The following is a 23,697-nucleotide window of genomic DNA, read 5'->3' as shown; positions in this document are numbered from 1 at the left end:
ATCAACCCAAAAATTTTTTTTTCCCCCCCCCCCCCCCCAAGGGAATATTCCTTTTTCTGGGTCTCACTTCTAAATACAGTCTCCTGTTTTAACAGGTCACTACTGCTGGGGAATAGCTTTAAGAACTTGTCTAACTGATGTCGTATGACAAGCATGAAAATAAAACTACAAGGAAGGAACTGGAAGAATTATCATTGGATTAATTATTCCACAGAAATTAAACTGGCATGATCATAGTCATGTGATGGTTTCTTCTGAAACATGACTGCTGTTTCCAGGGGCTCTCTACATTGATCTATTCCAGCTTTCAGGAAAAGTCAGATGCTCTGCTCCAGGCTGGTATTTATGTTAACACTGGGATACATTAAGCACACATGCTCCAAATCTGGCTTGGTTTTTATGGTAGAAAAATAGCAATATCCTAAAATTTAATAAGTGATGTATTTGAAAGCAACTTCTTATCTAGAAGAAGATAGTCATTCATGGCCAAGCAGTCCAGACTTGACATCAGCTGCTCCAATGCCATGTAACACTAAACCTCCTCTTAGGGGATCTCCAAAGATCCTCTTCTTCCATCTGAGCTTTGGCAGGAGATCTGTGAAATGTCCTACTTACACTCATGATCGATTAAGATTTAATTTTGGTGTTTAGGTCTGCCTAGGAGACCATTAATTTAGAGAACAGGGATTTTTCACAAGAAAATCCTTAACCCCAATGCCGTTTAAACATAAAACCAGTCAGGCAAGAGAAGAACGTTTATGAAGCAGGACAAAAGAAGGATTGCAAAACGTGCAGTGCTGACGTACAAAAACTGCGGAGCAGAGTGTCCGTCGGAAGGGTTTTGCTTTGCAACGCCCTTGTGCCTCACGGGAGGCTGGCAGCCAGCCGGTGAGCAGGGCTTCACAGATATGCTGAGACAGCATTCTTTATCTGTAGTGACGCTTCATGTCGGCTGCGAAGGTCACCTCGACAAATGAACTTGTCTGGTGGAAAAAAACCCCTCCTCCACTAGTAAATTAGCAGGAAGGACCTGAGCTTGTTTTCCAATGCCCATTGTGAGAGCCACAAACCAAAGCCATATGCCCACTGGAAACAGTCCATGGAGCCATGTGATGGGGGAGACATTTATTGTGCTGGATTTACAAACTCAGAGGTTTTTCTCAGGTGACTCTCTGGAGAAGTGCTCTTTCTCATCTTCAGTCACCTGGTGACTTGTGACAATATTCTCCTATGAGGTCCCTCCAACAAAAACCTGTCTTCTTGCATTAAACTCTACCATAAAGAAGCTGTTAGCTATCTTAATCCCAAAGATTTACAGTACAATTCCCTAGGGAAGCCACCCACTGTCCCTTAGAGCCATCATTGATTTCAAAGCTAGACCAAGAAGGCCAAGAGTAAAATGATGATGCTCTGGTGGAAGAGTCACTGACTAAGGTGGATACGAATAGCAAACCTTACTAGTCACCTGGCAAGAAGATGAAGAAACTAATTGCTTGCTAGTATCTCTGAATTTCAATGTATTTTCATTTGGAAATAAGAGGCTGAGTTGATAGTCTGTAATGTGGCCATTTCCTGCTTTTGCCAGGGACAGTTTCTGGCTTTTGCTCCTCTGCGGCAACAGCCTGACCATGCTCACACCCCGAACCAGGTGTGGCCCTGAAGACGCTTTTCTAGGTACAGCTTGAATCATCCCTAAAGAGCACTGAAATTCTGACCCTTAAATGTAATCTTTTTAAATGATCACAGAATCACAGAATGGCATAGGCTGGAAGGGACCTTAGAGATCATCTAGTCTAACCTCCCGGTCATGGGCAGGGACGCCTCTTCCCCATTTTACTTTTTCTCATCCCAAATTGTCTTTCCAAACTTGTCTTTCCGCTACTTCTCCCTGACGTTGCTCCATAACATACAGGGAAATGTCAGGGGTAGGGTTCCTGCAGTCCAAAATTATTTCCTGCCTCTCTTCTGCAAAATGAGAATATTCATAATATATGATGTGGGCTGAGGATTCAAAGATTATTATAAAGACTATAGAATATCCAGAACGTATGATGTCAAGGTCTGAAGGATTACTGCAGCTTGAGCAAAACCAGAGGAACTTTGTCAAAATCCATACAAAGCCAAGCAATGGGTAACAGCTTTGGCTTACTGATTGCCAAATGTAAGATATTTACTCCCCCTTCTCCCTTAGATGTCAACCAAGCACTTCTAAACTAACTGCAGCTAAACCACTGTAATGTATCAGAGATATTTTTATATCAACAGATGTTCATCATTAATGTGACTTTAAAAGTAACTGTATCTGCCAAATTTGTATTTGGCTGGTAACCTTTATTTTGAGAACTGGGGTGAGTTGCTGCTGAGTTTCTAATAGTCTGCCGACCGATTGACTTCTCCTTAAAGATGAGGATTTAATTTGAACAAAATATCCTACTAGTTTCACTCATTAGGTAATGCTAATTTAATCAACAATATTACTTAAAGGAGACTGTAAATAATTAAATGTTCCAGTAAAAGGACTTTAAAAAAATCCCTAACTAAATAAGCAGAAAATTCTGTTGGATGCAAATAGATAAAGGAAAAGAGAAATTTTTGCTTTTCATGGCTCTGAATATGTTCAATCAATTACATCCAATCTCTGAAGTTCATTCTTTTAAACAGAAACACATGTAAATCAAAGACATATCTAATTACCATGTATAACATAAATATTAGGTTAGTCTAAAATTTTGTTAATTATTTGACTTGAAAGCAGAACAGTCAGGCAGAATTTGAGATGTCTGTCTTGCACAAAGCAGCACAAAAGAGGGTAGGTGGAAAAAAATTTATATTACTAAGTTTAAAAGAAGGAATTCAAGTTAACCACTTCACTGTGAAGCATCACAAAAATTCAATGTCAAAAATAAAATGAGAACCTTGAAAATATTAATGTGAGATAATAAAGAAAAAAAGCAGAACCCTCCTTCAAAAGTAAATTCAGTGCTATTTTTCACCATCACCAGAAATGGGATTAAGAGAGTGACGGCAGCTGAGGCAACAGATCTCTCTTGTTTGGCTTCAGTTAGAGACCTAGAGCCCACCATACTCAGCAGCTGGCACACCTGGTGTGGCCATGACCATGGCTAGCACTGCTAAAAGTGGTGTTTTGCCCTTACTCTGAGACTTTGCAGGTCTCAGTGACTGCGGTAGGTGCAAAGCAGGTGAAAAGTAGTGCAGACTCAGGACCCCCGAAGCACTTCTATCTGCTTGGGAAATAGGCATAATCCTTTTCAAATGCAAATGCCTTCAGGAGGTTCCTGCTTGCTTTGGAGGTCAAGGCTTTTACTGAGATTTAGAAATCTCTGCCTTGAACAGCCTTGTCCAGACAAGATATTCCCAGACCCACGGTTTTCTTGAAGAGAAATGTAGGGAGGACAACGTCTTCAGCGCCAGCTGTCACCTGCAATTTCCAGCTTTTCTCAGTCCTTCTCACACTTGCACAAATCTAGCTGGGGGACCCAAAGACACCAGCCATGTGATAATGCCAGGGTCCTGGGAGATGGTCATCTGACAGTTATTTCCTCTTGTAACATTTTCTCTTCCATTAAGGTACTTTAGTTCCCTGTCATTTGTGTAACAACTGGTACACTCCAGTGCCAGCTTGTTTAGCATTGGCAAGAGAGAAGAAAAATGCTGATGATGACTAATAGAAAATTCTGGGTCAGAGAGAGGGAAAATTCAAGATATTTGATAAGGGATGGTGTTTCAGAAAGGCTTTCCTGGCAACATTGTCAGAGCTGCAGTGTCGCAACTGAAGGCAACTCTCTTCAGATGCTCTGATGGAGGATTTCACATGGCCCTGGGTCTTATTTTCTGTGGATTCATATAATCTGAGAGGGCAACTTACTTCTTATAGGAGATGAGTTATTAACTTACTTAGTGGCAGGTTATGGCAGTGAAATCTGATAATATTACCCCCACAGGAGATGTAACAAGGGCTGTCTGATGAAGATACCCTTTTACCCTGTGCCCCATCAGCATCCACGTTGGGGCTTTGGGTGCAAGAGACCTGCCATGAAATCCTGTGGGACCATGTCCTGGTAGGGCCGCAGTGCTGTGTTTAGTATTCTGGCCCAACTCCAGGGTATCTCGTGGCCTGTTTAGAACTTATGAAATTTCAGTCTGCTGCTTATACTGCCTCTGCTCATTGCATTTGTTTCTGTGTCCCACGAGAATGTTGTTGTTATTGTTATTATTATGCCCTGGAGGTGTGAGTCAGAAGCAAAAGCCTCCTGAGTGCTGCGCTTTGTATCAGTTATGCTGAAAAACACTGTTTACCATCAAGAGACAGCAGCCCACCCCTGCCCATGAGGAGAGCTGTGCTAGCTGGCCATGCCCTGATTGCAGGTCAGGCAGATAATGGCATTTTGTACCTCTGAGATAGCTGTATTTTAGAGATGGAATTGCATCTTTCTCACTACATAAACTCATAAAGTTAGGGATATAAGAAGAGTGTAGTGATAACAACAGAAAGTCAGAGCCTTTCCCATATTCAGCTACATGGCAATTTTAAAGCTGCTGTTTTGGGTCCGATGAGGCATAGTGCTCCGGGCCAGTCAAGAATTATTTCTAGCCTCGAAGGGTGAGAAAGTGTGTGCAGACATACAAAGGCTTAATCTAATCAGTGATGCAGGACTATAATTTGTCTTTTTCAGGCCCTAGGCCAATTTTATAACTGAGACAAAAAAATAGTTTCTTTATTTATGTTTTTCTTTCTGGCGGGCTGCTTAGAGAATATAGCAGGTATTTGAAGATGGTTGGAGGTTTGCAATGTTGGTAAAATTTTGTTGTGGGGGAAGTGGAGAGTGAGCAGAGAGCAGGTGAGGGGTGGTGTTCTTGGGGAGTGTGATTTTCCACTTGACTAAAATGCTGTGTACTTGTGTACGAGAGCTAATGCTCTGCAAGTGACTAACACACCCTCCACACACACATACATGCACAGGTGCACAAATGGGTACAGAGCACAGGAGAGACCATACCACTGTCAATGTGTATACTTAAAGGATTTGTAAAGCATTGAGTAATGATAAGCTGATAGGGGAATTATGCAGCCTGACCCTGAAACTAAAACCTTGAGCCGATTTGTCATGACAGCAAAAAGTGTCTCTGCTTGCTTCGTCATCCCTTTTTCACTATAGTCTTACAGATCTGGCTATAAAATTTGAAAATTTGCTTAGGAATTATAATTTACAGCAGTTCTTCACAGAGATTCATTGTTATTGGAAAGAAATGGAATTTGAGTGCACGGAAGGTGCACATCGCGGTGACAGCCGCATTTGGAGTTATCGACTTGAAATAGTTCATGCAGTGTGTGCTGTCAGGCACACCGTGAGTCCCGGTTTTCTAGGGATTTCTTTGATTTGATTTAACAGCACATTGCTCCTTTGGAATATATGCTGACAATGCTCAAGAATTTATTACACACTCTTCTTTCTGCTCTATAGCCTAATTTTTTTCTTTTTTTACAGGTTGAGCAAAAGGAGTTTTGAGTAAGTCCAGGTAGGACTTCAGTTCAGGCTAAAATATTGTCCTTTGGAGTTTCCTTGGAGGCCAGTGGTCTGTACTGGAGTTTCCACAGCGGGCAACCAATGACCTAAACCTGCTTGTCACTGACTATTCAGAATAATAAAATAAAATATATGGGGGCTGGAGTGAGGTGGAGAGGGAAGAATCTTGGTGAGAAGTGCCAGGGCTCAGAGTTGGACAGGATTTTTTTTTCTACAAATTAGAAACATTAAGCAAGGGCTGATTGCTTTGAGGTGCTCAGCATGTTGGCCACAATCCAGTAAAGCACTTAATGTTAAATGTGCTCTGAAGAGTGCTGTAGGGAACAGCCTGAGCCCTAAGCACCCGGCAGGATCAAGATCCAAATAGGGATCAGACAAACCAGATGGCTTTATGTTAGCTTTGCCATATTAATAAGCTCTTTGGTTTGCATTTTAATCTCTCGCTCTCTTCTTCTCCCCTTTCTTGCTTTGCCTTTTCTCCATATACACGCTGGGAGAGGAAGGCAATGTACTGATATTGCCACTTAATCTCCTTTCACTGGTATGGAGTTAAAGCAAGAGCTGTGAAAACAGCTCCTTGTTTTTAATTTAAACTTAAATTAGTGTTACTTGGAAAAAAAAAATCACGATTCTGGAGCTCCTGAAGGAAGGAATGTGCTGAATCTGTCCTCTGATGAGCTCCCCAAATACGCATGGTGAGAGCATAAGTACCTGCATCAGAGGTTATTCCAATGCCTTGTTTTGGGGGGGGGCATGAGGTCAGGTGGGATGGCTGGGATAGGACACAGCTCTCTGCCTACTCGTAAACCAGGTTCAAACTGAACTGAAGCCAGACTGCTGCCATGTAGTGCTCACCACTCATGCATCCACTGTGGTCACCTGCCAGAAAGCAGCAGGAAATAAAACTGTAGCTGCTGCTTTGTTTTTTTAAACAAGCTCCTGGCTTTCCACTGCTTCCTTTCCAGCACAGTTACAGCTATCTCCAAAACTTCCTCGGGCCTGTGATTTGTGCAAATGCCAGCTTTTACATGAATGTTTTTGAAACTGAGCGCTGCCCAACTAGAAGCCACCCTGGCTGAAGCCACTTTCCTGCAGGGAGGGCACAATGAGCAGCCAAGGTGGGATGCGTGCCTCTGCCTCTATGCTGCTGGCACTGCTGACTCCCAAGACAGAGTAGTCTGGGCTCAAGTCCGAGCCTCAGAGTCTGAATTAGGGCAAGCTTGCGAGCTGCCAGGCAGGTTAGGAGTATTTCTCCTGTGGAGGCTGCAGCCAGCGCTTGTGCTGCAGCTGTGCATGCATGTGGGTTGTGCAGTGAGACTGAGGAGGAAACTTCTGTGATCATTTTAGCATTCAAGTAACTGGAAAAGGAGCTGACAGAGGCACCAGGCCTTTGCTTTCATGACTGCATTAATCTTTTCCTGGCCTTGGAGAGAAATTTTAGATGAACTTAGCACATGTTCTCAGAAAGCTTTCTTTCTCAAAGTTATTTGTGCTGTGGATCCTGCACTGATGAATGATTTTGCCAGTGAAAAGGCCAATATAAATCCAGCCTCACTCAATAATCATTTTAGTGAGGATGTCTGATGCTGTGTTATTATTTAAGATGTTGAAAGTTGACTACCATGGCCCAGAACTTTTGAGATACATTGATTAAAAAACTGTGGGGTTTTTCCTTCTGTCTCAGAAGGTGGTTGTGGGGATAGGGGTATGCCTATAGATAATGCCTCTTTTTTTTCCTATCTATATATCACCCAAGAAAATTTCTTTCCTAGGTGTCGTAATGGAGTTCTGTTGGTCCAGTGTAAAGAGTTTCAGATGCATATCATTTTAAGAAATAAGACAAATAATGTTATTGCTGGAAAAGTTCCTGTTTGGCAACTGAGCTCTGCTAACTATCATGGGAAAGTGTACTCCACAGCAAATATGGCATAATTCAGAGTTATTCTGACATGAAAGAGTTAAAAGCCTGGTTAAATTACTTTTTATTTGCCTCTTGTTAAGTGCAGGTCCCTGAACAGTTACAAGACTTCACAGTGTAAGTGATGGCTTGTTAAGTCGTGGGAACTTGCTTGTGTTTCTGAGTCCTAATAGACTGGGAGGGAGTGAAAGTAGTTTGGAGACAGCTGACTACCAGACAGTAACTATGGCTTTGGTGGGAATTTGACAATAACTTTTGATCCAACAAGGAACAAACTGAAACTGAGTTACTTTGTATTAGTGAACTCCCTCTAAAGTTTCCTCTAGAAAATACTGACATAGATGCAGCTGTCACAGCTTCAGGAGGTAGAGGAGTTTGTGGGCAGCTATTTTGTTTGGTTTTCCTACACTTTCTGTCCATACACAGGCCACAGACAGAGCTACAGTTCTGAAAACTGGAAGGGAAGATTTTCTGGCCTCACTGTAACACCTTAAAGCAGTGATCTGAGCTGGGAGATGGGTCAGGAGGACCCCAGACCACCCTCTAGCACCCCCACAGTCAAGCTTAAAAGTTGCCTGAGTCTGTTCTTCATGAGCAACTGGCCAACACAACTCCACCAGGTTTCCATCTGTGACAAAAGTACAATTCAACAATTCTATATAGAATATTTATACATGAAACACAATATAAATACTAACGTGAATCAGACATAGAGAACACTGCAGGAAACACAGGGTAAGTGCGACTAAGTTTATGATAAAACTTGTGTCCAGTGAAAATGAGGCGGCTACAGCAACTCAAAGAAGCCATAGAATTGCTCTCATCGTTTATCTTGTCATCAGGGTTAAAATCAGCCCATCCGTCAAAAGGTGTTCAAAGTGCTTGGAAACAGAGCAAATAAAAAAACCTTTCTATAGTAGAGAGAGCAGAAGTGTGTAAGTTAAGAATTTCCACTCAAGATACTATCTGTGTGGTTTCTTCATGCAAAATAAACTCATTTCATTTTTTGTTAGGCAAACATTGGATTGTAGTGTGAGGTCATAGCTAACCGAGAATCTTCTCTCTTATCATAATTCCCAGGGAAGCAGGACTTTCCTATTTACATTTTGTATAGGATAATAGTCAGAACTCAAATACATTGTAATAAATAATTTGACCTTAGGCATTTTAAGTGCAGCATCAAAGGAATGTACAGACTTGACCTTTCAAGAAAGTCTTCCCATCATATCTGGTATGAATGTGTATTTTCTTATAGTTTCTTTGTTGTAAAGCCTAGTGACATCAGTGTGTTTCAGTTACTTGTTTAGACTTCTGAGTAACTGTTTTGATTTGAACAATCGGTATTTAATATCCTGGTCACAAACTTTCTTTTCCACATAATGCAATTACGGAACTTTTCAACAGCTTAGTTTTCAACAAGTGCATGACTGCATGATTAAATCAGTAATTTAAATAAAGCATCACATCAAACCTAAATGCTGAAATTGAAGTTCATTTAAAATAATCTTCAACTAAAAAAAATTGTGATCTTTCATCTACTTTCATCGTGGTTTTGGTCTATCCTTCACTTCACTGCTTATTAATAGAAGAGTGTATCTACTCAGCAAGATCTCTTCCAATGCTGTTAAGTGTGTCTCATTTTCAAAGGCTGACTAATCAAGTTTTGTTTGATGACAAGACAAATGCAAAAAATCCTCTATCATCTGCATAGCAAAAGCATTCCCATGAAAGCATACTTGTCACAAAAGTAAATTTTACATGTTTTCCTTTTTTTAGATACTTCCTATTTCCTTAACTAATCACCAATTTATTCTTAAATTTTGAGTTTTCTTTTGCGTTCTTTTAGATTTGTTTGATGATCGGAGGATTCCTTGGTTAGGGTTCCAATTGTTTGTTGTACTGTTTTATTTTATCTTTCCATAAGCTACACATTCTGCAAATATGGATAGGATGACAGAAATCTCCACCAATTCTCTTAGCTTAGGCACCTAAAATGGTAGATTTCTATTAATTTTAATTGATGTCTGTGATCAGAAACAATTCAATTATTCATCCCTGGAAGGTACAACATCAACTGAAAAGACTTAAAATACCTTCCTCATTCTCAAAATCTATAGAACTCATTGTAAAACCACAAAAGACCAACTAATCAAAAGTCAAAACTAGTATCAAAAGCATAGAGAACATAACAGATAGAGGAAAAAAAAATCCCGCATCTTGATACTTACAGAATTTCTTAAAATCTAGCCACTTCTTTCCGCTGTCAGCCAGAGGATAGCTGTGCATGAGGCAGAGACACAGACAACACATCCTTTGTTACCTGTCCACAAGACTATTTGAAGTCTGCTAAAGAGCAAACTTCTGAGCAGTTACATAATGACAAAATAAAATGAAGGAAAAACACACGCATGATTTTGCATCAGCTCTTTTGCTTTCGGCACAACAATTCCCATGAAAGTCATAATGTAGAATATTTTTTTACTGTTAGTATTTCTCTCTTTGAGTTTTTATAACTGACTGGAGATCTGCATCGTTGTATTTGATTTCAGCTAATCAAGCATACAAATGAACAGGAATGCAGACACACAACTGTAAAAAACACAGAAGGAAGTTTTTTCAAACAAAATCCCTCTATTAGGCAGTGGTTCCAGTGATGCAATCAGAATAGGAAGGAAGGTCTCTCTTGTTTCATTGTTTTGTTTGGATTTTGGGGTCCAGTGCTAACTTGTGAAAATATTTCCATTCGTAAGTGTATTTCTCTGAGGGCAATCCAAAAAAGTGACTATGATGAATTTAATAGCAAAAATATTCCATTGAACTTGCTAAGTTTTTCCATCATGAGTGACCATTACAGAGTTGCCACACTCAATTATCTTTCCTGTGGAGTTCAGTAGCTTTTGGCTAAGTTTGTTGGGTTTTGTTTTTGTTTTTGTTTTTCTTTTAACCAAAGTCCAATAAATGGACAAAATAGATTCAATAGAAATGTAATTACAGAGAAATTCAACAACTGATTCATCCTTGTGGGGAAGTTAAGAGTTTTTAAATAAGAGAATGGAGTGAATAGCATAAATGGCCAAGAAGATGCACTGCAACATATATCAAGGATATAGAGTTGGTTGCAGGGACATCTAGATGTTTAGGATCAAGCCCAAAGTCTCCTGCTGCAAAGACAAGTTTTGGATTTGACCTTAAATGTTGTGAGGTGTCAATTACATTTGTAATCCAAATATTCAACTTTCTTTAACCTCCACAGTTAAACAGTTAAAACAAATGTGTTTTTTCTTCAGAAATGACTTATCTAATTGGCCCACCACACTCTAATTCTAAACAGGATTTTCCAGGTGGTACAGAGGCTGTATCATGTCTCTGGCTTTAGGTAGCATGGTTTAAATGTGAGAAAGGCCAATGGTAGAAAAAAGGTTAGTTTAAGCTAACAGGATTTTCCTTTACTTGTCCTAAACATAAAATGCAGAGCAGCAGTTTTGCAAAGTGAGCAGATTCTTTTCATCAAATATAAAACTGATACTGAAGATTAGGAAGCTTCTGTAAGGATCTGCCACTCCTTTCACCATACATAAGCACATGCTGTTCATTGTTTATCCCTGGGCTGTACTCGTCACTTTCAAGTGATCTATCAAAGATGCTAAATTCAGTCTGCTGTAACCACTTTATCGGGCATTACTCATTTTATAGGTTTTCACAAATGATGGAAAAGCAGTATTAAGTTTTTAGCTAAATTTAGATCACAGAAAGGCACCGAAAAATAAATACTGAGCTTATTATCTTCAGCTATACCAGTTGCCTAAGTATATTGACGTCAGTGAATGTTATCAGGCCCTGTGAAGATGGCTAAAGCCATAAATACACATTTTCTGTAAAGATATCAGAAAAACTCTCCCCACTATCTATTATTTTTCTGGCTGTTTCTGGTACCTGATGCAAACCGCTTTACTTAATTCCAAAGATGAATCCAATACTAGATTGAAATGTATTCGAAGTCTTCAAAGATTGCCTGTCAAGTGTTACTGTTGCTGCAATGCCCAGTGAATTCATGGGATGTGGCTATCTTGCAGGCTTTAGGGTAGACCCACAGACGCGTATCATTTCAGTGTTTGCGTCACTTCTGTTGTTGCACAGCCTGAGGCCCCCTTCGGTTTGGATGAAATATAAAAACTAACCGAGTGATGGAAACTCATCACCAGTAGTCTCAAAGGAGGTAACTTAATCTAGCTGTCCACTCCACTGATATAATTAGGAATGCACTTTGTCAGCCTTTGAGGGTTTAACTGCAGCTGGCTGGGTTCAAGGCAGTCTCAGAAACCAATCTGTTCTTAGCAACACCATCTCCTTCACAGAATTACAGACATACTTTCAGCAGATATACCCAGCTAACCGCTGAATGATGTTTTTCTGTCCACTTATGCAGTGGTCAATGTCTTTTTCAGCATAATTAAATCCCTGGATAAACGCTATGAAGTGATTCAGAAACCAAAGGCTGAACTGACAGCTGAAGAGTAAAGGTTATGAACCTTATTTACAATGTTTGAATATGCCTCAGTTCAGCCTCTGAACATCATCATCTGATGAGATTTAATTAGAAAGGAGATTCTAATGGATTCTAATGGATTCTAATGGATATTGAAATGCTGACTGGCCTATATGTTATTTAAGAAATAAAAAATATTTTAGGCTCTATTCTCAAGAAAAATCGGAAGTCTGCTCTTCACATGAATTAACTAAATTAGAGAAAAAAATCTAACTTAATAAAAATTTCCAATCTTTTTAAAATTTATTCATCAGAACTAGTTCTGGATCCCTGTTATACCCTTGACTCTTCTGCCAGAGTCTGCAGATTCAGAAGATGAATACTTTCATAGCATTTTCAATAAGTTTTTCCAACTGAATATCAGAAGCACCACTCTTTTTCCATGTGCTTTACTCTGGTAGAAATCTGATTTGCGCAAATGGATGAGATATTTTGTTACGGTTCAAGTAAATTGGAAAAAGCTTCCCCTCTAGCCTGCAAAATATTTGAGAAAAATACAGTATAACTTTGTATCTATTTACTTTCCCCATCTAGACCTGAACATACCTGGCTTAGCCTGTTAATCAGCGGAGTGGCCTGTTTAGAAAAAAAAAACAACTTTTTTTTTTTTCTTTCTTATCAGTCCTGAAGCATTACTCTAAACACTTTGAATTCCAGCCTTCAAGTTTCCACCTACAGCAGAGTCGGTGGGTTGGACACAGGCTCCCCTGGGCCAGAAACCCTAAAGCTGTGGTAGCGCAGTCCTGCACCTTGGCTTAGGCAAAAAGCTCTGCTAATATCACTGCACAGCTCCTGGACACAGGTAAAGGGAGGCTGGATTTTCTTGTGCCCCCCCCCATAAAAAGATATCCTGAATTCCTGTGTTATAATAGTGAAATTCACTAAAGCCATGAATTTATGACATTGTTGCTAAATCTTATGAAGGATGAATTTTTAAAATTTTTTTCCTTGCTTTATTTGGTTTCTTTTTGCCTGTAATACAGATCTGCAGCAGGAGTACAAAAATACATGCGTCACAGCTGGCCCTTAAATACTGAGAGTACATGTATTTCAGTATCCTGTGTCTGAGCGAAAAAAAAAAGAGGCCATGAATTAAGCAAAAAAGAGAATACACCTCCTTCTTGCTTTAGTAAGTGTCCATATAAGTAGAAGGTTAACTCTTAAATTTCAAGAATTCTCAATAACACTCAATAACAGTGTTAATTATAGACATCCTCATCACCCATATGAATACCATATCCCATGTTTGAATGTGGAAAGAGAAAATGAGCCTCCAAGGACATTCTATGACAGTAAACTTCCCATACAAATGGGCAATTGCTTAAAACTACAGTGACTCGTTGCATGGCACAAAACATAATAAACTGCAAATTTACTTGTGTTCAGAGGCAAGCTAATTTGGTTTGCATGGTCTTAGTGAGTTGCTGAGTGTGGCATACTTAACTTCAGGCCTGGGTTAGCCAAATCTTACAAAAAAAAATTCAGTAGTTAAAAAAAGGCATAAGAGATGGAGTCCATTAAGGATGAAATTCATCTTGACCACATAAAACAGCTGCAGAGTCTATGTCCCTCCCAGAAATCTGTGGTGTGCTTCCTAAATTCAGAACATGGAGGTCCTGTATGTTGAAGAAGGCTTTTCAAAAATTGGCATAGTATGTTCCTTTTTTTCACTTATTTTTAATTGCCACTCTTTGTCAGAGGCAACCGATGGCTTGAAGAAAAACACTTGAAGAAGATTTGAGTTAATATCTGATTTGTGGGCTAAATAACTCTAACATTTTCCATATACTCTGTGACTTGCCAATAATACATGGGTAGCCTTAAACTTCATGCTCCATCTATGGATTTGTACATTTTGCACACACACACATACACATGTATATAAGAATAAATGAATACTTTTAGAAATCTTACATTTCCAGCAGTGTTAAATTCTTGTGGTTTGATTACTTTTGCTAATTGAAAGAGAGAAGGAAGGAAGAAAGCAAGCAAGCAAGTCAGCATCAAAAATTGTAGCAGATCACTGGGGATTATAGGGAAATGCATCATTTGAGTGGAAGATATAAGAAGTACCTTACACAAAGCGGACAAAATTGTTGCAACAGGAGACTAAAGACTCCCACATATTTAAAAGACCCCTCTTCTGTGCTTGGCCAGCTGTCCCTGCTTCTTTCTGCCCATCCTGTCTCCAAAAGTGAGAATTTTCAATGTGAAATCCTGCTGTAGCCGGGGTGCAAAGGCTTCCCTTGTCTCTGTTCATCAGGATAAGCTCACTGTTTCCTTTCACTTCCTTGCACACACATGATATGGGCACCATCTGGCCCAGAAATAGACAAGGACAGGCAAGCCTGCAAAGCAGGCCCTAGACCCCTCTGCTCCATGTTTCACTTCTCACTACAGAAAGGTTTTATATTAATTTCTTATAGATTCAGACAAATATTTGAAACTTCAGTTTTAAAAATATTTGAATAACAGAGAGAAGTATTGCAAAAGAAAGACAGGCCTAGTCACGATTATGTTTTAGTTATCTAAGACTTCCTACTGATGTCTTATTCTGCAAGAATCTTATTAATTAGGAAGTCAGCCTGTGCTGAGAGAAGAGACAGCACAATCAGATCATGCCTTGTAAGCAAAGTCATTGACAAAAAGACCTGAGTTCTGATGACTTGATCCCATTTCCACTAAATCCAGAGATAAAACCTCCATTACTACACTTAAGCATCCATTAACTCAGTCCATGTGTATAAGCAAGGCTCATATCTCACTGCAGGTATTATTGACCTTTGATTAAACCAGAACACAAAAAAGACAGAGCATGTTGTGTTAGATGGTATGCTAGTTCTAGTTCTTGCTCTCATACTAACGTTACTTTTAAAAAGGATCAGACATTCTCATTTTTATATTCCCCCTACCAATACCACCAGGTATGATCATCACTGGGCCAGAAAACAAGCTTGAATGATATTTTGTTCTGGGTTTTTATTAGCCACAGGAAAAGAAATGGATGGAGAGAAGGCTCTCCATTGTTATACCTAGAGTTTGCATAGACTAACCCAGAGACTGGATAATTGCAGACTCTCTGATGTCTGCATGGGTGTAGTTAGCAAGGAACATACTACTCAGTGAGTCAAATTCAGGCCTTGTATAAATCTGTTATTCCTTGCCACGATCTGTCCATTGCAGTATTTTTCTGATTAGTTGTAGTAAACTATGAGGACTTATAGTCCTAGAGCTTCTTCCATCTCTAGTAGCAAACTATGAGGGCGACCTCATACTTCATGTCCTGAGATTTCTCCCACAAATGTTTAAAACACAGTTCCCCTACTTGCCTCTTTACTTGTCTTTCTTCAAGGAAATTATTTCAACCCAACTGGACCTCTCCATCTCATATAGGTTTTCAGTATACAATCCCCTCTGTCTCTCAGAACTGGTAGGGCTCTCCTACCCTACAAAAAGACTTATCGTCATTATTTTGTTCATTATATGCTCAGAGCAGCTTCTGCTCAAAGAAATGTTATAAACAGCTTGTGTAGTCCTCAGGTGGACATTCAGTAATGGCAACACTTAGTAACAGAGACTTCCATCTCTCTTTTATTCAGTATTTTCTAAACATTCCATATAGATCCATCTTAAACTGGATGATTTTGCACATCTGAAAATCCCACAGGCTTACAGTAGCCAAGTATTGCACAGTGTCCTAAAGAAGAAAACATGACCATCTTCAAATGAGTAATCTGAGAATAAGCTCCCTGCTCCAGGGTTTGTTCCACTCTCCTCAGAGACTCTATCGGTGTCTTGAAAGTTAACAGATACAGGCCAGGGGAAAAATGAATTACAGAGATGAGGGAATCCCTCACAGAGCATCGGTCTTTCCCTTGCATTAGTTACAATGGATGTCAAGTCAAGCACTTCTGCTGACACCAGCTAAAATAGTTTTTCATTATAATAGAGACTCTTTTTCACACAACCTGTCTTCTAAACCATTTCAGCTTTTTACTTCAAAATCACCACTTAAATGCCATTCCAAAACCCATTGCCACATGTGTCTGGTGGGACTTGAGGGTCAGCTGTAAATGGCCTCACCACACAACATCTTTTGGGGGTCATACCTTTTCTCATTACAACTCCTTTTGCATGCAAGGAGAAGAATCAGATCATATACCTGTGAAGGTGGTCCTCTCCTACCCTCCTTTGTTTCCCTCTCCCTCCCACCTCCTTGGATTCTCTTTGTTGTCTCTCTCTCTTCCAAGTCCCTGGCACATACAGCATAACTTGGAAGACCACAATGGTGGCTGTTTCAACTGAGAAAGAAAGAAGGAGTCAGGGAAAGGGGCCAAAACACTTGTTAGGATGCCTGGCTTCATTCACCAGCTTGGGACATGACTCTGGACACTCCTCCTGGTTTCTCTCCTGTGCTCTTTTAATGCACCCACCATGGTGGTACCTGAAGACTGCACAGAGCATGGTCTCACCCTGAAGGAGGATGGGTTACCTGCTAGGCTTACCCTGCTGTGCTGCCTGGCCAGCTGGGGCAAAGCACCATGGTGGGCAAAGTGGCTGTTAGTATTGTGGTTAGCCAAAATCCAGGGTGTTAACTTGATTGTTTGCTGTGGATACTCTGCACTATTTCAGGATGTCATTCTATATTTGTACAGTGCTAACCAGATGCTTTTCAGATACTGCTCTAGCTGGGACTTTTACTAGTATTATATAGTTGCCTCTTGCAGTTCCCACCACTGCACATTTTCCACACATTTTCACTGAATTATTTTGATCTCCTGTGCAAAAATAACATTTTACAGTTCTTGATTCCTGACAGTTTGTTATGCCAGAGCTGTCAGTCTGCCAGATGCAATCTGAAGGTGTCTGTGTAGGGTGCACAGGGCACTCAGGTCCTACGATTTTTCTTGTGGGCAGCTCCAGCCCTCATGTAATCAGAGATAAGTGACTGACTTAGTTAAAAATGAATGGGGCAGCTGGCTAAATGCTCAACCAAACAAAATGATCAAAGGGCCAGTGCCAGATGTTTTCCATCAGCTCTACATATGGAGGTACCAGGGAGAGCAGCAGGAGCACCAAACTAAAAAGAAACCAGAGAAGCCAACTCTAGTTTCAACCATAACACAAGGAACTCGCTATAAATACTGCATTCCTCAGTGAGGCTCCCAGAGGACGTTCTGTAGGTATTTCTAAAACCTACAGGAAAAGCGTGTCTATTGTCTGACTTATTTATACGTATCCTCTCCATAAATGTTTTATTAATAAAAGTCATTCTTAGCGTCTATAGGGATATACTTTAAAAATAATATTTTAGAAAGCTGCTAGAAATGACAAAAATGTTTTTTCCACAAAACGTATTTCTGGCCCAGTCTGTGTCAATATGGCCTTTTCCTAGACTACTATTTTGTGGGGTTTTCTTTTACTGCTTTTAGTATATTTTAAAATTTTAATTTCATGGGTTTTGAGTTGAAGTTAATGCAAGAGGCCCAAGTCATTTCAAGATTTACTGTGGAAAAGGAGCCAGCTTTTTATTTTTGTCTTCTGGGGAAGTTTGTGGTAGAGGGAGATAAATAGCCAAAATAGCTAAGGTTGTTTATCCTGCATCACTTGTAAGATATTCTTGACATCACTTGTATACAACTGAGCAGGAGAGATGCTCAATCAGTGCTGACAGAAATTAAAGCCAGATCACCCAGCCTCAGGGCATACAGATCTTACTTCAGTGTCATAAAATCTGCTTCTGTTGAGATAAAAACAAGCCAAATTTTGGTGCATAACGGCTCCTCTTCCAGGTTTATCTCAGCCATTTTTCAGGAAACTTTATCTCACATGACATATCTCTATAGTATCTTGGGGCTTGCAAGAGAGGAAGAATACTGCAAAAGGATCTGGTGCAACGTTTGCCTAGTGTAATGAATGTACTACCGGCCCCAGATCTGCAAGTCTTAGATTGAGAGAGCAGGGATCTGGGAAGCTACCAGCAGGGAATTCAAGGCAACATAGAAACCTCAGAAATTTTTCCAGTCTGAAAGTCACCTCCTGACAGTAGGAGGAAGGATTTTTTTGAACATGAAGAGATTGGAAGGGCATTTCCCTGAAACAACTGGAAGTGCCAGACTTTCCCTGGGCTCAGAGAGAAACTAAGGGGTCATAACCGCATTGTTCGGTGATGCTGAAATCCACTCTGTCCTTTATCTATATAGTAAGGTCCTAGATTTTGTTGTATATATGCTGCTCTTTGCATGAGTATTGATTAAAAAGTTGTTTGTTCCATATATAAACAGCACAGACACACCCTTTAAAAGCTGCTCTAAATCAATTCTGCAAGAACAAAGCCTATGAATGTGCTTTTTCTTTCCTCTGATTCTTATCTCATGCACCCTTAAGTTAAGCTACTCATTGCAGTAGAAATATCTGTGATTTGCAGTGCAGGATGAGTTCTTTGCTGGTAGATATGCTAGTAAAAAATGGGCAGTGAAACTTACTAACTCTCACATTTGAGTCTAGGAAAGCTTGAGCATGACTTAGTTAGGAATGCTTTGTACTCTCCTAATTGCATAATTACCTTAGAGGGCTCACTGGCCATTTGGCACAGAGGTCATGCCTGTTTCCTCTGAGTACAGGAATAACTCCTCCTGGCTTCTCCTAGCAGGATAAAAATGAGATGTGAGGAAGACATATGGCCACAGTCCTACTTTTCCTTTATAAAATCCAGGAGCAGTATTTGAGCACAACTACAAAGTTCTTTATTCTCTGAAGGGAGGATGGAAACTTTGACCATTACTAAACGTAAATCAACACTTTCACTTTTGCACTGGAACTATATCTGTATTGAAAGGGATAACAGAATATTCTGGGATGTTTGATACTTGTGACATCTGAATTCTCATAGATAGAATGGGATAGAAAAACAGTGGGATAGAAAAAACAGTGAGAGGGATGACACAAGCACAGGAACTTTCCCCACTATACGCATATGCCACAGAGTTAATCTAACTGCCAAGCAAAGAAAACAGAGATCTTTCTAACACCTTGTTCTCAAAACCAATAAGTAAAAAAATATGTGAGTAATATAAGTGCTATGAATAATTGCAATGATGTAAAGCAGACAACAAGCGAAATGAAGGGACGTGAATGCCCCATGGAGAATGAAATTGCTAGTTGCATTAATGGAATTAAAGAAAAGTTTGTCTGGACAATTTTGGACATCTAGCAAACTCAACAGGGCAATTTTCAAGGCTCACCACATGTGGAACTGTTAGAGTAAGTAGGTCTGCAAGACAACAAAAGGAGAAAGATAGAAATGAATTATATGCATAGCTGAAGAGGAGATATTTAAATATGGCTATATTTAGTATCCTTGATACTCTCTCGTTCTGGAGAATGGCTGGAATTTGTGGTCTCTCTTCGTAACCTTGTTATTAATGTAATCCCACAGGAAATTTGGAAGCTATAATTCTCTTTTGTAGGTTCATGACGGCATGACTATGTGGTCAAACTTTCATCCCACTCTCCCTTTCATTCCATCTATGAATTCACCATCCTCCATTCCACACTGATGCGTCTCCCATTCAAAGCAGCTAAACCACATCTTCTCCTGTCCCCTCCCCTTACAGCCCACGAGCTAGTATCCCCTAACATATAATAGGGTATGTACAGTCTCCTCCCACTGGGCTTATGAATGAAAATCCTTGTGGCTGCTATACTTATGCTGATACTAATGCTGCCAGAGTATGTTTTATTTGCACATACATAGGATGCCTGCCTGATTGGCCCTTCAAGAGCTGTAGATGCATATGGTCTCATGTCTCTAAGTTACTTTATTATTGTAAACTTTGGAGTACATGGGCTTCTCAGCTATCTACTTGGATTGGTAAAACTGTTTAAGAGTCCTCATTTGTTCAGAGGGTCACAATGGCTACTTCAATCTTTCCTTCTTTTCTATCAGTGTCTTTCTAAATAGTGGGAAGCACAGCAGTTTAATGCTGATTGAAGCTGCATTAGCTTCCCCTTTCTGAGACAAACCTCTGCTTAGAAAGTTCCAAAAGTGAAAGTGTTTGCCGGAGAAAACATAACAGGGAGGCACTCACATCCAAGCCTGGCTTTATATCAGCTGTTCTGATATAAAGGGAACATAAGTCTAAAGCAAGAGAAGAAAGAAAATGAAAGATCTTGGTTCCTAACCTGAGAGAGAACTGTTCAGCAGTTTATCAAATCGAGAGCTAATATCCAAGACTAATCCTGTTCTTACATATATATATATATATGAAGTATAGACTTCATTAGAGCTACATCTAAATAAACCTAACCAAATTCAGAAGAAAGTCAGCCTCTGTGTTCACAGAATCACAGAATGTTAGGGGTTCGAAGGGACCTCAAAAGATCATCTAGTCCAGGCCCCCCCTGCCAGAGCAGGATCACCTACAGTAGGTCACACAGGAACGCGTCCAGGCAGGTTTTGAATGTTTCCAAGGAAGGACGCTCCACACTCTCCCTGGGCAGCCTGTGCCAGTGCTCTGTCACCCTCACAGTGAAAAACTTTTTCCTAATATTTTTGTGGAACCTCCTCTGTTCCAGCTTGTATCCATTGCCCCTTGTCCTGTCATTGGACATTGCTGAAAAGAGCCTGGCTCCGTCCTCCTGACACTCCCCCTTGACCTATTTATAAAAAATAGACACCACCTCTGTTTGTTGCATATTTTTTTAGATCATTTTCCTGAAGAGTCAAGAAGTTAGCGTGCCGTAGTGGCGATGGCTGCTCCAGTGATCAAGGAACATCAGACAGAGTTTACGGTAAAGCTTCTTGCATTAGGATGGCGGCAGAGGAAGCTATACAGAAGTGCAGTCCAGGAAAGCGTTCTCAGAAGATGAAGTACGGATAAGCCAAAGCCTATTTTACCATTTGCATGGACTGCATGCTGGGTTAATAAAATCCCTCTCTTGAGCAGGCTTTGGAAACTCAGATGGTCACTGACTGCCCATATGGCAGAATTTGGCTACTGCTGTTAGACAGCTGCAGGAAGTTGAGGACGAGAAAGGGGAGACAGCACCAAAACCTTATGGACACATAGACAGATAGAGAGACACATGGCTTTGCCTCATAGCAGGAGCTTCCAAAATATGTTCCTCATCAAAATGCCAAGATCCTCTTTCTCTTTTTTTCTTTCAGGAACTGCAGTTTGCACTTCTGCTTTTCCTAGGTGATATACATGTGATTTAAACCCTCATACACCCTGAGCTTAAGTTTCATTCTAAAACAATTAGCACACTTACAAGAAAAAACAGCCAAACACCACATTTCCATTGTTCACAGATTCAAAGGGAGTTTGAGTTTAACATTCTTCCTTGGGGAAGAAATGACAAGCTCCCCAGTAACCCAACGCCAAACCACTGCTCTCTGTTTTGAGTAGCGAATGCCATTCTTACTACGTCTAAAAGCCCAGACTGTGTTTCTTCTCCTAACATGAAATTGTGTATTTTGTTACTGCTCTCAAACAACAGTTTAACAGAACAAAGGAGTTATCTTTATGAGACAGCCAGGGAAATACACAAAGAACAGGAAGATGCAGCTAACCTAAATAATGATGTTGAAAGCAAAACAGCTCTCGGGCTATAAATAAACAATATGAAGTAAATACAATTATTTTTATTAAGAGAAAACACAGCCTTAAATTCCTGGGGATAAAGATACCTACTGTTTCCTTAGACTTTAGTTCTCATTTTTCCAGTCAAGCCGCAGAACAACATTTTCTACTTTCTTCAACTTTGTGCAGCATGAACTTTCATATCACTTCTTTTGGAGCAAATTGCAAAACCCAAATATGTGCTTTTATGAGGAAGATCAGATATTCTAAAACAATAAAATTGCCCAAACTGCTACTTATGGACTGTGCAAATACATGCATTCTGGCAGAGCAGGGAGGTAAACATACATGCGACTGCATTAATTAAGACAATGCTTAATTTCCTGCAACCTGAAGGAATTTTCTTATTTAGACTAAGTCTTCGGACTAAAGATGCAATCTCCCATTGACTGTACATGGGTGCACAAAGCAACAACCACAATTTCACAGAGATCAAGGGCTGGTCCTGACCTGGTGGATGAACAGGGAAGGCATTAAATAATCCTCTAAATGAAAGCCAGAATCAGCTTTCTGAGTGCCAGACTCAGTCACTCTAGCCTTCTCGCTTTCCATAATATAGTTCTAATAGACTTGAGCAGAAGCCTGATTCACGTGCTTTTTTTTCCTGGTGACTGCCTTGTTGAGTATCTTGGGCAGGAAACTGGCCTGATCTGTTGACTTACAAGATTTAAAAGAAGCACTTGCTTTTCCCCCTCCCAATCCTGACCCATGCCTCTGGGCTGAATCACTTCCCCGGTGAAGGCAAGAAATGTGTGAGAGCAAAGTACTCCTGAAGCGGCCAAACGATCAGGAAACACTCTCAGGCTGACATACAGTGAGCAAACCCCACGGCTGACACCAGCAAAACATTCGGCCATGGCACTGGTCCCCATCCCTCAGGCTTTACCTGCTGGTAGGCGAATGGCTGGAGGGGACGTCCTGCACAAAGCTCTGCTCCATGCCCGGGATCCTGGCTGGGCTGTGGGGATGGTAGGCTGTCAGGACCACGCTGCCCGAGTCCTTCATCTCCATGGTCATTGACACATGTCGACCCTGCTCCCGGTGACAAAAGTGACCGGGGTTGCCAAGGGGCCCCCACGGGAGGGTGAGTGGTCCTGTCAGCAGTTCGAGTGCATGGCCTGGCTCCGTAGCAGCCTCTCGCCACCGTTTGCTGTCAGCAGAGCTCTGTAACTGAGACACGGCTCCTCTCCCTGTCAGGAAAGCTGAATTAGCATATATTCAAAAACACCGCCCACAAAACAACCCACCGGGAAGTTACTACGTTCCTAGGAAACTAGAAACCTGAGACAATCCTGCACAGCACTGAGCGACTGCCAGAAAAACTTCTTTTTTTCTTTTTGTTTCCTTTTAAGAGCCAACTTCTTAATACTCTTCCTGCTCCTGAAATAGATTCAACTAAGTGAAATTATTTGCTGGTTAAGCAGCAGGATGAGAGGAGACCACTTCTCAAACATAAAACGTGGTTTGGCAGAGCAGGGAGTGACATTTAAGCTGCTTTACATGAGAGATTCAGGAACCAAGTGGGCTCTGCTCTGTTTAAAATATCCAGGAGCCGCAATCTTGATTTCCTACATGCCAGATCATTTCTGTGGCAAGGAACCACACTTACTTTCTCTTGAAAATAGATTAAATTTTCATTTTGCCTGATACGGCTGTGTACGTAATTAAAAGGGAACTGGGAAATGAGTGAATTATTTTTACAATAGTGTGCGTTCATCTGGAGCAATCCCATAAACAAATATGCTCCCAGGTGCTTGATAGTTTTTCATGCTTGCACTTAATCTTTGTATGTTAATTGAATATTCTTCTCTTAAAAGGAATCTAAAAAGCTCTGGAGTCATACCCAGAGAAAACTCTGTCGACAAAATGAGAAAACCCACACAACCCTTTCTGACTTCTTCAGCGTTTGAGGGTTTTTTGAAGAAAAAAAGAATTTCTGATAATTACCTATTCTTGAAAATATTGTCCTGCCTGTGAAACCATAGGAAACACGTCTTTAATTTTCCTGTATGAACCACAGCTCTATGAACACCTTGTGAGCAA

At 40.4% G+C, this 23,697-nt stretch overlaps 1 protein-coding gene across 1 annotated transcript in view; it reads right to left on the bottom strand.

The window, feature by feature from the left end:
* Positions 1-22,707, bottom strand: part of ARHGAP28 (Rho GTPase activating protein 28) — a 71,304-nt gene extending 48,597 nt beyond the window's left edge. Inside the window, exon 1 of the mRNA XM_009873833.1 lies at positions 22,541-22,707. Coding sequence (XP_009872135.1) covers positions 22,541-22,671 — 131 coding nt within the window. The 5' untranslated portion in view covers positions 22,672-22,707. The remainder of the gene's footprint in view (positions 1-22,540) is intronic.
* Between the last annotated feature and the right edge of the window lie 990 nt (positions 22,708-23,697).

This window comes from Apaloderma vittatum, unplaced genomic scaffold (genome assembly GCF_000703405.1).
Source record: "Apaloderma vittatum isolate BGI_N311 unplaced genomic scaffold, ASM70340v1 scaffold7767, whole genome shotgun sequence".
NCBI lineage: Eukaryota > Metazoa > Chordata > Aves > Trogoniformes > Trogonidae > Apaloderma > Apaloderma vittatum.
This window is presented reverse-complemented; position numbering and strand designations above follow the sequence as displayed.